Genomic DNA, 18,169 nt, shown 5'->3' on the forward strand with positions numbered 1-18,169 from the left:
CGGCCATCTGTTGGCCTCTGCGCGTGAGCTTGGGCAACTCTCGCCCGCCTCGGGTAAATGGCTTCATCGAGGCCCCTGGAAAAGGCGGCGAGGTCTGCCACGCTCGGCGGCTCTTCTTTTCTCTTGTTTCTTTTTTTTTTCTCTATCTCTCTCTCTGCTCATCTGTCTATTCGCTACATTTTCCGGGCTGTATTGTGGCGTAAGCCTCGCTCGAGGAAACCCTCCGATTGGACGGCCTTTTTCTCCAGTCATCGACGCGTCATCCATTGGCGTGAAGAACAGGGGGCGCTGAACTAATGATAAATGGAGAAATGCCCTAGCTAGCCATACTTTCACGAACGTTAATATAGCAGGTGCTTGCTTTTATCTGGGTTCGTATAGTCAGCACACTGGCCCCGCCGTTGTGTCAGCTCAGAACGAAACGTGGAGCGAGCTTGCGCGCTATATTCACGGGCGTCGGACGTCGAGACAGTTTGTACGTGCGCTGCATGTGTCGGAGACGTTGTGCTTCGTGCAGAAGCCGGCGCCTTTGTCATTTCGCTCACTGACGGGGCGAATCGTGACGCTTACACGCAGGCAGATTCGGTGTGTGCGAACAAATGTTTTAACGGATTGGCTCGTTAATTAGCGAAACGTCAAGGTTGCATCAGCTGCAGCTGTTTTAAGGTATAGTTCCGTCAGGAACGATCTACTCGTGCGTTTTGTCCGATGTGGAGCGATTTATCCGGGACAGGGATACATAGGTATTTTGTATGGTTGCAACCAGCCATTCCACAGAACTACAAGGATAAGATGGCCGCTGCCGGCTCAGGACAGGGTTAAGTAGCGGTCAGTGAGAGAGGTCTTTGGCTTGCAGTATTGATCTGATGATGATGGTGATGGTTGCAATGATCCGCGCAGCTTTCGAGGTGGAACGATTTATCCCGGACTACTGTTTTACGGGGACGAGGATAATCTTGCGAGGTGGATGGATTGCAGCGTGGCTGCAGATACATGCGCGTTCCGCGAGGAAGGTTGGTGCAGTGTGGGGCCTGTTATCGCGCCTCCGTCGACAGCCCTATCTCTGCCACGCGCCTGGCTTAAGGTCGCCGCACGGATTTAGTGCAATTATACCAGTCGGTGCAATGTGAACCTCCGCGCAACCTCCCCCCCTCCTCCTTCAGTGTTTCTCCGCCCCATTGCTTTGCGCACTGTTCGCCCGAGACTTATCCGCTGCATCGCCAGCTGCCGGAGTCGAAAACGAAGTTGGCCGCGCAAGGACGCGCGGTTGCCGTGATGTATGTTGCTCCGAGCAGGCGGAAGGGCAAACCATTTCGCTTTTTCTGGAGTTGAATACGCGGGAATTTTTTTTTTTGCGCTAGATTTATGCGCGAGGGTGAAGCAAGCGCCTCACAGCCTCAAGCGGCACAGGTAATCGGCCCAGTATTGCAGATTAATTGGCAAAGCGTTCTTGGTAAGATAAACTGCGTCAGAGGAGTTTAATCCGATTAGGTTAAGGCTGAAGTGACCACCGTCACATTGCGTTAGATTGCACGGTGTAACATTAAGAGACATGAAACGGGCATAGTGGTTGAGGGAACAAACACAGGTTGATAACATCTATAGTCGAAATCGTGAGGAAGAAATAGGCTTGGGCAGGGCTTGTAATGCGAAGGCAAGATAACCGCTGGACCTTAAGGGTAACGGAGTGGATTCCAAGAGAAGGCAAGCGTAGCAGGGGACGGTAGAAAGTTAGGTGGGCGGATGAGATTAAGAAGTTGGCGGGGATAGGGTGTCCGCAGTTGGTAAATGACAGGGTTAATTGGAGGGTCATGGGAGAGGCCTTTGCCCTGCAGTGGTGCAGTCAGGCTGATGATGATGCACGAAACTTCTGCAGGCTCCCTGCGCAGTCCGAAGGTTGAATTCATGGTGGTGGTAGATAGGGGGGGGGGAGTGTCTTACTACTCTCGCTCTCACTACTTCTATGCGGGAGAGGGCGAAAAACGCTGGGAGCTTCTTTACAGCGAGAGCTGTTAAGGGCGCGTTTTTCGGTTTCTGCGGCGCGGGCGTAATTCTGTGCCACGCTGAGTGGCCAGCATGCAATGACGTCACGAGTGTCTTCACTGAAACGCGCCACGCTGAGTGGTTTGGACTCAGTGAAGTCCTAAATGGCGGCATAATGATGTCACGCACACTCTGCTAGATGGGAAGTCAATTCATAATGACTAAGCAGTGTTATATATTTACCGTCGCAGGTAGCTGTATACCGTTTGCATGGCGGTAACTGTCCTGTAAGTTTTTTTCGTAATTTTTTTTGTGGCAGTGCTTTTGTTTTAGGCGTGCACAGGTCTGCCGATAAGGGCGGTTCAAAGTTCATGACAACGCCTATTCATGTCTTCTGGGTAACAGTCCAGTGGCACTAAAACCCTCTTGGATGTCTTATAGACGTCCGTGGACGTCCAAGGAGTTATAGGAATATTGGGAAGGAACAGGGGCGGTCCAAAGTTCATGACAACGCCTATTCATGTCTTCTGGGTAGCAGTCCAGTGGCACTAAAACCCTCTTGGATGTCTTATAGACGTCCATGGACGTCCAAGGGAGTTATAGGAACATTGAGAGGGAACATTATGGGACAAAATTTGCGCTGTCCACCCTATGCCTGTTAGGGCGCCCCTTGACAACCGTCCTCCTTTCTCCCTCTCTGCACGCCTATTACTTCGACATTGGGTAAGCTCGGTCGAGTTAAGCTCTGCTAATTTCGTGGAGTCTCTCGGAAACAGCGGTAAAGACCCCTAAACTTTTCTAAACACCAGCTCTGCGGTGCGTTTGTCGGTTCCTGCCTGCGCATAGAGTCCCGTGGTCTGCTTTTCCCGGGCGGTAAATGCGGGCGCGAGTGGGAACTGCCGTGCACCTGTTGTGCGGCATGTTTTTTTTTTCCTTCCTGCATCTCTTGCAACCGCATGGGGCAGGATGCCAGCTCGTAAACGCGCCTGTTTCCGTGGCTCCTAACGCAGCGACGTTGCGTTCTGTCGTCTTGCAGCGCGCGGCACGTTTCTTCACGTTTTGTTTTCGTAATTAGTAGTGCCTCCTCTCATTCCGTGTTGCTCCGTTGATGCGTCGCTTTGAGACGGGGTCCGTGTGTTTACCCGGGGCGAGACAATAGACCTCTCTCGCAGCCATTGTCACCGGCGGACGTGTTTCTGGCCTGGTGGGCAAGACGTCCGGTTTCTGGCAGCGTGGTCCAGCTGGTGCGACGTGCACCGCGGCTCTGTCTGTCTGTCTGTTGCTGCCAGGAAGAAAGAAAAGGAAAGTGCACAGGCCTGCTCACTGGCTCAAGCCGGGCCACAATCGCTACCACGTGCAGATAGAAGGAGAGATGAAAGATGGGATAGAAAGACAGGATAGTAAAGACGCGCTAAAGACGAGGCCGATCCCGGAGGTATAGTGCAATACCGGGCCAACCGGTGGCGGGAGTGAAGCATCCTTCAAACTCTCCGCCACATTTCCGAACATAAGTCCAACTTGGACCCGTAACAGATACTCTACGGGGTCCGGACAATCTATAGCGGCTCTGATCGGGAGAAGAAAGGCGGTGGATGAACGCTGGACACATGTAGAACCGGTTCAGAAGCGAAAGTGGATGATTTTGTCCACCAAGCCACCCTTTGACGTTACGTTGTTTACGCATCTGCACCCGCGCCTTTCCTTCGACATTTTTTTTTTTCAGTTGGCGGTGTGGCTGTCGTTGTCATGGCAGTGACAACCGTCGGAAAGCAGGGCCGGTTAATAATAATAATTGGTTTTTGGGGAAAGGAAATGGCGAAGTATCTATCTCATATATCGTTGGGCACCCGAACCGCGCCGTAAGGGAAGGGATAAAGGAGGGAGTGAAAGAAAAAAGGAAGAAAGAGGTGCCGTAGTGGAGGGCTCCGGAATAATTTCGACCACCTGGGGATCTTTAACGTGCACTGACATCGCACAGCACACGGGCGCCTCAGCGTTCTGCCTACATAAAAACGCAGCCGTTGCGGTCGGGGTCGAACCCGGGCAAAGCAGGGCCAGTTTGGTTTGGTTTATGTGGTGTTTAACGTCCCAAAGCGACTCAGGCTATGAGGGACGCCGTAGTGGAGGGCTCCGGAATAATTCCGGCCACCTAGTGTTCTTTAGCGCGCACTGACATCGCACAGAACACGGGCGGATCTATGTGCCGCTCCTGGAAGGGGAGCTTAGGTGGGTTAGTGTTAATATCCCATGCTTTTCATCATACGTGACCTGAGGTGACAAGGGAAGAGAGAAGAGGGGCTGTTGTGACATGCATGACGGGAGCCAACAGTCACTGAAACCAAGGAGCAGGGGGAATGTTTTATTGTGTGTAGTTTGGGGCGCTAACGGGAGAGGTCAATGGGGTAATTATTTTAAATATAACTGATTAGAAAGCAGAAGAAAAACAACCACGTGCCGCAGGTGGTATCCGAGCCCACGACCTCCGAATTTCGCATCCGGTGTTCTTCCATCTGAGCTACGCGCAACGGCTGTCCAATCTTCTCCTTTCGGGGGTATTCATGCGTAGTGAAACTGAACATTGAGGGTGTTCACCAGCGCCACCCTCGTCCATATAGCGGCGGACGTAGTACTCGCATGATCCACTGCCCATTCCACATGGTTCCTCTCGGGCAGAAAAAAAAAAACTGAATGATTGGTTACGACGTTGGCTTTCGGCGGCGTTATGGTGTGGTGCCCCGGGGGAAAAGAAAAAGGCCTGTCTCTGCAAACGGAATAAGATAAATCGGACACGAGATGGGCGTTAGCAGCGTCCCGGAAACCTGCTGCGGTGCAGCCGTTTCACACAGCCGGCGGTGACCGGCGTCTAACTCGCGACCTCAGCACGGCGCCTAACCCGGGGTGACATATTTCTCTTTTTTTATTCCGGGACGCCAGCGCGCGCAGTGAGTGAGTAGCGGCCGGAGTCCAGCTGACACACGTAGTACCTCGCGTCGCCGCGACGGCCGGCCTTCGCCGCCGTGCAGCAGCAGCGGCAGCGTGCGGCAAGCGTACACGCGCGTCACCCGAGACGGCAGCGCCGCTTCGGCGGCGGTGTCGCCATCGCCTGTTGTCCCCGCTCTTTGTTCTCGTCTCGCGTTGCGGCCGGGCCCGACCGGGTCGCCCCGGCGCCGCCACCGCCGTTGCGTGTTCCCGTTATAACTCCCTCCGCACCGCCTTCTCGTCTCGCCTATTCTTGGCCGCTCGGAGCTCTCCGTTTCTCGGCCCGGGCTCGGATGAAGACGCTGCTGCATGGCATTCCCGTCCCCCCCCACCCCTGCGCTCAATGTCCCCCTTAACACGTACACCACCGCTCGTTCTCCTGTCGTCCGGACGGATGACACGGACGCGCGCCCGTACATGTTGGCGGCCGCACCGCGGTGCGGCCGAATGGACGGATAGTAAGACACGATCGCGTGTAGGCCCTGAGCTGGCAAGAGGCTTGTGTGTTGGCTTTGGAAAGGCCGCGCGCGTTAATTCACTCTGTTTAGTGGCGCGGATGCGATGTATGAATGTTGGGCTGCGCGCGAGCGCCTCACGTCGGCGTGTGTATACCTTTGCCCGGACAGATAACGGGGATGGGAGACAGAGGTTGATTTATGGCCAATATCTAGCTCTTGAAGGGGGTGGCCTTCTGGCTATGTACAGTTGAGCCCGGTTATAACGAAGTTAAAGGGGCCCGGCGATTGTTTCGTTATAGCCCGTGTTGACCGAGCTTCCGAGGGGAATCATCATTTGTTATATCCATTATTTCGTTATAAACCGTTTCGTTATAACGGGGTTCGACTGTACTCATCTTTTAGCTTTGCTTTGCTTCATCTTCGCTTGCCAAGAAAAGAGGCTCAGTGTGTTTCTTTCTCGCCCAGGCATGGGGCAAGCCCAGATGTTTACCTGTGGGGAGCGCAGTAATACACCTTAGAAAGTGTCTGAAAGTTTTGTCTAGTATCGGAAGCACATTGGGCCAAAGTGTATGAAGAATGTGCCGTGAGGAAGTCGTTCAATGACATCATCTTTTAATACTGCCGGAAGTAGGTGCTGAAACTGTGCAAGTATCAACCATACTGCATGATTAAGGTGGAGCACAAAGCTGTGTGGAAAGGAAAGGCACTATAACCATCTCGGTCTGGGTGTTCATTTCGACCGGGGTGTAAGGGAAGGGATGAACGGTAAGCGCTGTCAGACAAGTCATCATATTAAATCTTAGTTTACGAAGTTTAATGTGATAAGTGTCGCGTTTCTGCGAGAAAAAAATTAACCATTTTTTTGTCAGATGTTTTGGCCTGTGTGAATGCATTATCGGAAGAGGGGTGCAAGTAAGGAGGCACACATTTTAACTTATTACTATAGAGTAATTCATGGAACCATTTTTTGTATCAAATCGAATAAAGGGTAAGCCATTGCTAGGGCACTGTCAAGCGACCCATGATAAGCACACCCTTGCCAGCTTAGAATGGACACATGAAGCGTAATCTCGACTCAGTAACAAACCATGTGTCAAGCCACTAGGTGACACAGTGGTGCAGTTAGGTCTAGTGTTTCTTGATACCCATCACTACCACCTCCTTTCAGGGTGGGGTCATTGCACCATTTCTGGGTACAAATGTGCGTTTCTGATCGGTAGGGTGTTACTGTGGTGGGTGGCAGTTTTATTACATCTGTGGCCAAGATGCTATGCATTACTGCTGCTGGAGGTCATTCAATCTTATTTGGAATAGAAATTTACAAACTTCATTTCCATCTGGCAATCACTGCAGTCTATGAGCTTAGAAATGGTGCCTTCCATCCAACAATTTGTACTCCACCCTGAAGGGAGGAGCTGAATTGGTCCGAGTTTGGTTGGTGCTTGCATCATGTGCGAACTTTTGTGCCTGATAATACATGAGGACATGGTTTTCTGCACGATACATGAATGTGGGAGGTAATGAAGGAATGACTCAATGGTGGCGGCAAGCGAAGGTGAGAGGACCAGTTGCGGGAGGTGTTGTTTAAAATCCCCTCCTCCATTTACCCGTTTAAAGATTTCGGTTTGAAGGACGCCTATGATGCCTAACATAATAGTCTTTTCATGCTTGTATGTTGTAAGAGATGCCGCATTCAACGTGTGCACTGATATCTGTGTGATTTAATGTTATAGGTGTTATTTGATTTTAGACGTTTTATAGACTCGGGACACATAAGAAGCTAGATTACATTAGGTGACTCTATAAAAACCAGAAGTAGTTCGTCGATGTGCTTCTTGTAAAAAAAGGATGTTTGATACTGAAAACGTTTTATTTTTACGGCTTTTCTTTTGCACCACATCCCGAGACAACTTCTTGTCACTTTGTCACCCTGGTGTTTCTCACCACTGTGCGCACATTTTGTTCTCCCACTCCCCACCACACTTGGTGTGCGAACATGCCGGATCTGTATGTGCGTGTATGTGTGCGCAACCATAGAGTTTCATACAGCCGGTGTACTTTGTAAGAAACTCTGTGTGTGGAGCCATTGGGCGTGCTTCCTTCGTGTCACTTCCTCTGTGTCTGTCCCTTTGTAGGGGGCGCCACGCCAACACAATCAAAGCCCCCTCCATTCAAGAGCAGTGGCATCGTGTCAGGTGGGCTCCTGCCTGCCCTTCCCTAGCGTCCGGCAGCTGCCTCTTCGCACTTTCCACCGCCCTCCACCCAAAGCCGCCTTCCCTGCCGCTCTCTGTGGGACTAACGCACGTTCACTGCTCTCCTATTGGCTGTGGTCTGCAGTGCACTCGACCACACCTTGTCATGCTTTTGTAGATGGGGTTCTGTGGCTCCCTCCCGCACTTGTTGGGTCATCACCTTGAATTGACAAGCCTGCCTGCCACTATAGAGGCCTCGTTTTGATTATGTTCTCTATTCAGCACTACAGAGTAGTTATGCGCTGTTCATGGATGATGCCACATCTGTGGGTAATGGGCGTATGTGTACAGGATACGTGCTTTTACCGTTGGGACCAGCTGCCCTTTAAAAAGCGGGAAAAATACGTAGTAAATGCGTTTTGAGAAGTAATTTATCTGAAAAATCTTGAGTTAGGTAATTGCTGATGAAAGCTGACATCTATGCCGAGCTCACTGCATAAAGCAAATCGCCGGTGGCCTTTCATTATAATAGTAGAGGGGAAAAAGCTATAGCCACACAGCACGTAGCATAGAAGATTAACCTCCTCACTGTTTGTCAGAGTTTCTTGAAATCACCTAGAGTGGTGCCACCGCCTATGCCAGTTTCTTAAAAGAGTGCTTCATCTACCGAGGGCATACCGGGAAGATGAGGTTTCATATTTAGCTTGGCAAGTGTTGGACCAAGAAAACTGACAGATGCTACCTGCCAACACGCCACGTGCTACGCCAGCGCCTTCGATGTTGATGTGGAACACAGGAACGGGCACCGAAGAGCAGCGCTCTAAAATGTAAATTTCACCGCACAATCATGGCTGTGCCACAATTCAATGGCTAGATCTAGCCACCACAGCAACGATGCTGCCCACACTGTGCAGAATAAGTTCTTTCAATGGAATGTTTTTACTTAGCATGGGTGAAAGTCGGCAAAGCATTCCTTTGAGGTTTGCATCGTGAAATGTTGCATTGTTACGATTGAATCTGTGTTTTCGGCCCACCACTAGCCTTGCCACATACGAAACCTCATCTTCCTGGCACGCTTTTGGTGGGTGACGCTTAGTGCCGCCATTTAAACTCTAGGTATGCATGAGGAACTGCGTGCTTTAGGCAGCGTGTTAGAAAATGCTGCTGTGACTACGAGTGCACAGCTAGCCATACTAGTGAGGTGTAGGAATGAATAATGGCTCTGATTGTCTACCGCCATGGTTAATAACCAATTCTATTCACTTGAAAACTCATGACAATGAAAAAAACCATGGTTAGGAGTAAGTAAGTCAGATTACACCCAGTGACATGGGTTGGCACATATACTTTCGTTTACCTTCATCTTCATTGTCTTCCTCTAACACCAGACGACTGATATGAGCAGAAAATCGATTATGCAAGGTTTTAGGTCTTCATTTTACAGCATGAAGTGAGGGCTCATACTCATGCATTGACAAATCATGTACATTAGAGGCCTGTTTCAAGCGCAAGTTTTTGGGAGGAGCAGTTCCTGGCAGCTGTTCTCCGCGTTGAAGACCTTCGCGCGCTCTCTGACCCTTGCATGCTGACCTGCATTGCAGATTGCACTGCATCGCCTGGCAGTTTCGTTTGCTACATTATCAGTAATGCAGCTGAGAAATGACCACCACCCTTTGACCATTTATACATATACTTGAAGATTGTTACAGTCTGCGTACACTAGTTGGGGAAAAGTATCTTTGTTAATGTTTGGGGTGCCTCTGGCTGACGCTTGAGACTTCTTCCACTCGTATCTCCAGCAAATATGCACTTTTCCGTGTGCAGCTCGTAGCAGCCAAGGATCGAAGAAATGAGACTGAAGGGCACTGGCTCGTTCAGAGTGCCCAGTGCCTGAGCGCACGAGAGAGAGAGGGTATGCTTGAGTGAAGAGGGATAGAAGAGAGTGTTGTTAAGTGAGGTATCGCCCCGACTGCATTCGAACACTGATGGCTCTCTTTTCAGTCCATCTTTGGTACTAGGCGCGAACACACACAGAACACAAGGAAGGAAACGGGTGTTCTGTGTGTGTTCGCGCCTAGTACCAAAGATGAATTGTGACCAACTCGCCCAAGGAGACGTTCCTTTAAGCTCTTTTCAGTCCTCAGTCATGTTTGACAGTCTAGTGCAGTTTGCTCTAGGCTGTTAGGCAAAGCGAGGGCTACTGTGCATCTACAGGAATAGTCCTGTGCTGAAATGTCGCTCAGTGCTGTCGCCTTCCTCGTCCTTGGCAATTAATGCGGCTGCAGTGTAGCATTACATGGCCCTCTGCAATCAGTTTCAGACAGCGCTAGCGCATCGGAATTGACTACGGTAATTGTGCATGTCAACACACAATCTATGCAATGAGCTGCACCATAGTGGCTGCCATAGCAATAGGCAGTAGGGTCATTAAGGTTTGTAGGGTATGATTTCCGCACAATTTCTCGACATAGCACACGAGTCGTGGAAACCGTTGACTGTTTATTTCCTGCTTCTTTCTGTTGTTATCTCATTCACACAAGTGACAACTCCATGTACATTTATGGGGAACTACGAGTACACGACCTACAAGGATGCTTGTCTGCTTTGTTCTTCAGATTTTATTGTTGCTGGGTGCTCTGAAGTGTTCAAAGGAACACAAACCGCTTGGCAAACGTTTGCACGTCCTTAGTGTTTGTAGTGTCGCTTCACTAAGTGAATAACTCACAGCTGCCTTTGCAAGCAGTTTGAACACTGTATGCTGCTTTGCCTGAAGTTTTTCAATTACTTGTGTTTTAATTAACCCTAGTTTACTAATTAAAGTGCAGTATTTTTTGCTGTGAATCAAGAGCTGTAGGAATATGTATAAAAATGACTGCTTTGATCTTTGTTCTTGAGCTGTACCAGGGGAGCTCCAAGAGCTTGCTCGCTCTGAAGCTTTCAGTTATGATTGCAGATTTCTGCTTAAGTTATTCACAGTTGGTTATTTTAGACAATGTGCTCGAGCTTGTAGCCTAGCAGGCAACGGCAGAAGGGGAAGATGCGTATGAGGGCCATTATCTTGCATGCATGAGAGCTTCAGGAAATGAAAGCTACAATTTTGAGCTTGGAGATGGATCACAATTGTGAAGGACAGGCATCTTCTTTGCTAAACTGCTGGAGCAAGGAGCATGTGATCAGCATGATGAGCAAAGAACTGAGCAAGCTAATTAAGGGATGATGTTTTTTGTTGCATTGAAAGCTTTGAAAGCTGAGTCAAGCCCGTGTGCAATTGTTTGCTGCTCACATTTACCTGGAGATGAGAAGAATCAATGAAATTTATTGATATGATAGACCAGAGCTGGACATTGGCTTGGGAATCCCCTTGTATCCCAATAGAGGTGTTTAGTTGTGAAGTGCACCAGTCATATTAGTACAGTTGTTGTTATCCTTTATTTACTAGCTACTGAACAGTTAGATTAGGGTTAGGGAGCCATTTCTGCATATCGCTATGCAGTCAGCGACTCTACAAAACATCCCGTTCACCAGGTTATTTCTCGTTAGCTTTACTGAAGTGCTGAAAGTTTTCTTTCAGAAGTGTAAGCGTTCGTTATTGACTCGAGGCTTTCTATAGCTGTGAACTGTTATGCGAAACGTTTTGAGTGCCCCATTGTTCTGATGAGTCTACATTGTCTTTTTTGCAATTTTTTCTGTCCAGTCGAGAGGTTCCTTGAAGAGGCAAGGAAGTCCTTTGAACAAAAATGGACCAGCCCTAGTTCGGTGAGTGCAGTTCAGTGTATATTTTTATCTCGTTCTTTTGCTGCAGCCGAGACAACAGGAATCAATGCATGTGCCTCTGTCTTGCACATACCACAGTTATGTGCTGATGGTTACCACAAATGATAATTCACATTTTGAGACGGAAAAATGAAGAGATTGCACTTACATCAGTTAGTTTGCCCACTTGTGGAATGCCAAAACTGGTGAGGATGTTGAATCAAATTTTCATAAATGCAGTCTGTGTAATCCTGCTTAGGTTCTGCTGGGCTAAAAGTAGTGTGTCTCCTCTCGACAGTAATATCCTGAGATGCCACATGCACAAATATTCAGTTAACTTTTGAATGATGAGATGCTGTTGCTCTGGCTGCGTTCCAAAAAATGCCTGTGAGATTTTGTTTTTATTGTGCAAATACACCGGGCTTCCTTTCATGGCATGATAAAGCCCGGGTGTGCGACTTGGTGCTGTGTATGTGCTCCTCGATTGTCCCTTATGAGCGACGAAGCTTTTCGGTTTCTCCTTTTGACTGTCCACTGGTGGAGCACATATAACTAGCAAAGAAACATTATTTTCAGGACATTGGAAAATTGTTCATGTTATTCACTGGTTGGCATCTTTTGTGCACATTTTGGCATGCTGGAAGATTTAAAAGAAAACTGAACTATATGATGAAGCCCTATGTGTGTTGCAAGTGCGTGTATCTGCATCTTTGTCATTTAATGCTGTTTTTTCAGGCAAGTGCAAAAGACATACCCCTATCATTTAAACATCGCCTTAAACGGGCTTGTTATTTGGCAGTTGTAGTGATACTTTTTTCTGCTGTGTATAAGGCCTATGACATATGCCATTGTCTTTTCAGTCGCATCAGTTGTATCTGCCATGTATAGTGATGCCATCAAAAATGTGCAAATTGATTAGTATCTGATAATTTGTTTACCTTTATAGCAGAAGGAGCTGAATTTTGTTCTTGAGATTATGTGTAATGTACTTTGGCGAACATAGTTTCGGATAACCCTCAGATGATTTTGTAGCTGGTTAGTGGTTTGATAGTAACACACATGTTTTCATCTCTTGTGCACTGACTAGTTGCAGCTGCGGCCCGTTTCACTTAACGGCTGCTTATGAATGCCTGCTCTTTGTGTTGGTTTGTGGTAATCAATAATCATGCGATGCTAAAGGTGGCAATGTGCTTTTGTCTCGCAGAACACAGCCAGCCTTGATGACTTTGACCGGATCAAGACACTAGGAACTGGCTCCTTTGGGCGCGTGATGCTTGTCCAGCACAAACAGCACAAGGATTATTTTGCCATGAAAATATTAGACAAACAAAAGGTGGGTCTCCGCCTTGCTTTCTGGGGTGGTGGAATTTTCGGCAGTGAAACATGCTTAGCACTGTGATGCGTGTACAGTGAGAATGTCAGATAAGAGCTCTGAACTTCTGGCATTTTGTCCTGCACTGCACAAATGTAAAAATATGGTAGCTTTTTAAGAAAAACATTATTGCTTAATATGTGTGAAATTATTTATGTGTGATAGTTTCTGAGTTTCTAAGAAGGCTAAAACTGCACGCCAAATACCCTTGTATGTGTAACATGTCATTATCAGATTTCAAAATTGTTCCCATCGCCAGCCAGCATAATCGCTAGTACGCCCAAAGAAATTTCAGGCCTTTTTCTTGTTCGGGTTAGTATTTGCTGTGAGCTATCTTCCGGTAGGCCTCCTCCATCTCTAACAGCTGGCACTCTGGCTTTGCGTTGCTAGGTATGCTGAAATGGCCGTTTCTGCACTAATGTGAGGAATTGATGTGATTATGTGAGCGCAAACAAAAACTAGCAACATTTTCACAGTGTATACCATTTTGTATATGCCTGGCTATACAGCTGGGGTTTGAAGAGGCCACCAGGCTTTACTTTTAAAGCAATCATATTTTTTGTGAGCATACTGTGTTGGGTCTTTACATTAGGTGTAGAATTGTGTCCCCTATCTCAACTTTGTTTTGTGCTCAGTGCACAGAACAAACAAGAGAGCAAAGAAAGGGAAGGCTGTAAGATTAACCGGCATATTGCCCAATTGGTTACCTCACCCATGGGGCGAGAGATGAACGGAGTGAAATAGGAGAGAGGTTTGGTTTGACGTTTCCGTAAGGTGGGACCAAAGGCAGCTACACAAATGGTGTGCTTGCATGCCTGCCCTGGTGAAAGTTTTGACCAGTTCAACAGGTTTATGAAAACATTCCAAGTTGGTTCAAACTGAAAGGGAACTGCATGACAGGTTCCCTTCCTTTTTAGATTCTTCTTCATGTGTGTGTGGATGTGTACACCGAATATAAATAGCTTCTCACTCCCTTATGTATTCATACTGTTTTTTTTTTGTCATTTTCCGTCTGTCTTTTCTCGCATTTATCATACTATACATTTTATTTCCTCTGGCTGCAGATCAGGCGTCCAGTAAATGTGTGTCCGTTTTCTGCGGCTGCCCATTCATTTTTCTTTTATTATTATTATTATTATTTCAAATAAACCACTATAAACCAAAAGCAGCATTGCAACTGCTGGTACACAACTCTCTTTTTAATCACCACTCCCAGATTTAGTATTGTGTTCTTTTTTTGTCATGATGATAACCATTGAACTTTATTGTGGCAATTGTTTTTGTTACACTACTTTCAAATTTGGTATTGTTTTGTAAAAGTAGGAAAAATAAATATATAGCTCTTTTCAGTTTTGCTGAATCTTTTTCCCTCTTTGTCAGCCTCTTAACGGCAGCTTGTGATTCAGACATCATTAATTTGGTACTGGAGTGCCACTAGATGTTGTTGCGTACTCGTTATAGTATGAACTTCACATGCTAATGAGTGAGAGGTTGAGCAAGCAAAGGCTGCAGCTCGCGCAAACATGCATGTTAGGGAAGGATTGTGATGTGTTTTTGTAATTTGTGAACAGCCTTGCAGCATCATGTCACCTCAATTCCTGTCTGTACAGTTCTATCTTGCGTGCCTTCCTGACATAGTACCTGTTGCTTTACTCTTCCAGGTAGTAAAGCTAAAACAAGTAGAACACACCCTAAATGAAAAACGGATATTACAAGCTGTCGAGTTTCCATTCTTGGTCAAGCTAGCATACCACTTCAAGGTGAGAACTTGTGTCTGTATGCATTCTTTTTCTTTTCTTCTCTTTTTAAGTTTGGAACAGGAGCTGCTTGAAACATGACAAAATGAGCACAGAAAAAAGTGAAGAGATCCCTCTCAGTGTTGATCAAGATATTCAAAGCATATATACAGGCTAGTTACAGAAAAATTTTTCTTGAGAGCAAGTTTTTTTTTTTTTTGAGGTTCACACATTCATTGAGAGATTTACTGCAGGTTCTCCTCTCTCCTTCTATCCAAATTTCGCGGCTCTGCAACATTTTATTTCTGTGAATGTTTTCTGTGAAAGTTTTTGACCTCAATTGGGGTGATTTCTTTAGGCATGCCTTATTATTTGTGACACCACGAACTATCGTCTTGTTATTCACCCTGTCTTGCTAACCAAAAAACTCTGGCTTACTCATGGCCCTAGGAGGCACTTCATAAAAGTGGTTATCATTTACAGGCATTGCTTTAGCCCTTAACTTGGCACAACAGTTTTGCCGGTACCGCTTGCGACAATCCATCAGTTAATTTTCATGGTGCCACTCGTTGGTTAAAACCCAGTTTCGGCTTAGTTTTTTTTTTTTTCTCTTGAGATTTCTTTGCCAGGTGTTTTGAAATAAGTTTTATTTTGAAGTTCAAGGTATATAATACAATCATTGACTCATAATGTTCAAAATGCTTCTGGAGTTGCCCATAAACATGCTCACTGCGTTGTGGGTCGCCAGTGGATCATGCTGCATATGCGGGCTGTGCAGCCACGAATGCTGAGTGATGTGATGAATCTATGGGTCGGCTCAAAAAGTTTCAAAGGGCCTGCAGTTAGCACACATATGCATGGTTGCTGTTGCCATCGGTCGGCAGCTCAAAAGAAGCTGGTTTTGCCAGTGGCTCACTGGTAGGTCACACCACACCCAAGAAAACCAAGGGTAGCCCACGGGTGGGCCACGACGCCCAGGAATTGGGGCCCTGAGAATTGCTGCTTCAGTGAACGTGTTGAGTTTTCTCATTTCAAATATAGTGAGTCTGAATGGTATGCGAACGTGCACTGCTCAGATACCACTATGGTTGTTTAACTGCACTGGCAAAAATCGGCAACGTGGCTGCTTAGTTCATAGCAGGAATGAAATAGTATTGTGTTAATTTGTGCTGAATTTATGCTGCTTTTTGTCTTGGTCTGCCCAGCGTAAAGCCACTTTCACTGACAGTTGCTATATATGGCTTCAGCAGAACAGAGTGGCTCATGCTTTAAGATATTGTAGGGTAGACGGTGTCGTGGAGCTGGTATGTAAGCTACAAGAAGCGTTAGGAGAGCACTAGAAGTAGCTGCAGAAGTGTATTTGGGCGTAGCAGCGTGACAAGCATAGAGACACTTTCTTCAAATTTTAGTTCATTCATATTTACCGTGCATTTAGCATAGACCTGTTTCATTTGTCTCTGGTTGTTGCACATGAAAGATATGAAGAAAGTTGTAAAAGTAGCACTCAAAACATCTCTTGTGTGTCAGCGGAAAATAACAAGGAACTAGTATATTTTATTATGTCAGAAATTCGTTTCATATTAATCGTGCATTGTATAATTATACCTGCTTGTTACTGGTCCATATGAACACATGAGAAAGCCCGATGGAGCTGGGTCGGGATAGGAAGGCACACTGCATCGTAGTTCGAGGTATTTTTTACAAATCATTCACATTTACAACCGCATGCTCAGTTAAATGCTCCCCTCTCACATATGCCACCATATCGACTAACAGACTGTCTGTCCGTGGTTGTTGCATAGCATAGCTGACCTGGGTGACTTGATGTAGGAGCGGCATGGGGAAGAGTTGTGCTGCGAGTTGCCAGGGCATTTGTCCTAATGCACCAACAGATTTCCAGTATGGTCATCACTAGTGTGCCTATGTACCGTGTGACGTTTCTTCTTTGAAGTGTGCCCAATTTAGGAGGCTTTGTGTCAAGTTGTTTGTTTATTCATTTCAATACTGCCAGTCTCATCTGAGACCATAGCAAGTGGGCGAGCAACAATGAGAAACATGGTATATTCAAGCAGTGCACTAGTGAGTTACATAACAGGAAATCAAACAAAGTGAGTCTCTTGTGGTTGCGGATCACATCTGTTCTCTTCTCTGTGATCAAAATAGTGTGTATGTCAGTTTCATGTGTTTGTGTGGCTTTTTTTATGCTGTTACGCTTACTTCAGGCTATGCATACACTTACTCCAGGCAGCGCATGCAGAAACATGGTTATAGAGCTTTGTTAGTAATCTGTTCTTGCAAAGCACAGAAACCACACTGGATGCATCGAGGCATCTTAAAAAGGGATATACAAGACCTGAAAAGTGCTGAAGCATGCTATGGACTGATGTAGAATAATACATGGTCTTTGAGGTCACTTATTTTGCATAAAGTCTACTACTTCATGTGACAACTTCTAAAGCATTAAATGGGCTGTCATCGTGCTTTAGAGAAAACTACAAATGTATCTTAATTTGTGAAACTGGCACTGTCATCGACTAGTGCTTGAGTGAACATCATGTTCGCTATTTGTGTATTGGTGCAGGCCTGCCGGTATTGCATTGCGAGTTGTCCTTACATTTAACGAGTGCCATGTAATGTAGCTAAAGCAGCACAATAATTGGCATTAATGCTATCAGCACAAACCAAGGGATAACACTGAGAAGAATGTTGGAGTTGCTGGCTATCGTATGAGAAAGACGGACAACCTATGAAGGTGTGTTAACTGTTATGGCACCTGCGGGCCTTTAAATTGTGTGCATTCTTCTTGCATTGGTGTCACTGAACTGCATGGCCTGGGTTGATCATGTCGTGACAAGATAAGTGAGGCAGGTTTTTCTAGGAATTTTGGAATGGGCAGCCAGCACTGAATATTTTCAGCAGAGGCGTGATGATTGACTGGAATGCAGCACAGTTTTTTGTTCCTGTCGCTGTGACTGCAAAGGCATCTGTTGTTATATTACTGGGACTCATTGAATTCTTATGCTGGAATTGATCTGCTGGACACAAGTTTTCATTACTCTCGTTTGTTCGCAGTATTGAGAGCATGAGTATCGGTTGTATGTGGCACATATGATTGGGGCTTTTTTCATCGAGGAGCACATTTACTAAAGCTGGCATCCTTCCAAAATGCAGGACAACTCGAACCTGTACATGGTACTGGAGTATGTGCTTGGTGGCGAGATGTTCTCACATCTAAGGAAAAGTGGGAGATTTTCGTGAGTATTTTTGATTAGCTTTTCTAGCAGGTAGCACACATTTTAAAGCACTGGTTTTTCTGGTTTCATTTCGCTGCTATTGTTGCCTGTAATTTGTCAAGGCATATATGCGACCTAAATACTGAAATCCAGGTTTTTCGACCTTGAACTCGGAAAATCAGTGAAGAAGGAGAATGTTGAGATGATGTTACAGTAAGAAAGACATGCTGCGCTGCCATTCTTGCTCTCACAGTATCCAGATGCAGCCACCCTTGGATACTGTTTCGTCATAAAATATTGTGGGGTGGCTTGTAAAGTCAAGTCATCTGGCTATAAAAGGGGGGACCGCAAGAAGTCTGAAGTTTTCCTCTGTGTGTTGTTTCATTGCTGGCTTCCGGCACATGTGTCATGTCCGAAATAAGCTCGGTTGCTAGGTGAGCGTTGTCTAAACGAACTTTCACTC

At 46.5% G+C, this 18,169-nt stretch overlaps 1 protein-coding gene across 11 annotated transcripts in view; it reads left to right on the forward strand.

The window, feature by feature from the left end:
- Pka-C1 (Protein kinase, cAMP-dependent, catalytic subunit 1) overlaps positions 1–18,169 on the forward strand; it is a 177,866-nt gene that overhangs the window by 137,745 nt on the left and 21,952 nt on the right. For 9 of the 11 annotated variants that reach the window (XM_077644475.1, XM_077644480.1, XM_077644470.1 and 6 more), the window contains 4 exons: positions 11,307–11,368; positions 12,570–12,698; positions 14,399–14,497; positions 17,645–17,727. In XM_077644475.1, the coding sequence (XP_077500601.1) occupies positions 11,307–11,368; positions 12,570–12,698; positions 14,399–14,497; positions 17,645–17,727 (373 nt within the window). Of the gene's footprint in view, positions 1–7,555; positions 7,616–11,306; positions 11,369–12,569; positions 12,699–14,398; positions 14,498–17,644; positions 17,728–18,169 lie in introns of all 11 variants that reach the window. The other 2 variants (XM_077644479.1, XM_077644477.1) reach the window with 1 other exon arrangement.

This window comes from Amblyomma americanum, chromosome 11 (genome assembly GCF_052857255.1).
Source record: "Amblyomma americanum isolate KBUSLIRL-KWMA chromosome 11, ASM5285725v1, whole genome shotgun sequence".
In the NCBI taxonomy this organism is placed as follows: Eukaryota; Metazoa; Arthropoda; class Arachnida; order Ixodida; family Ixodidae; genus Amblyomma; species Amblyomma americanum.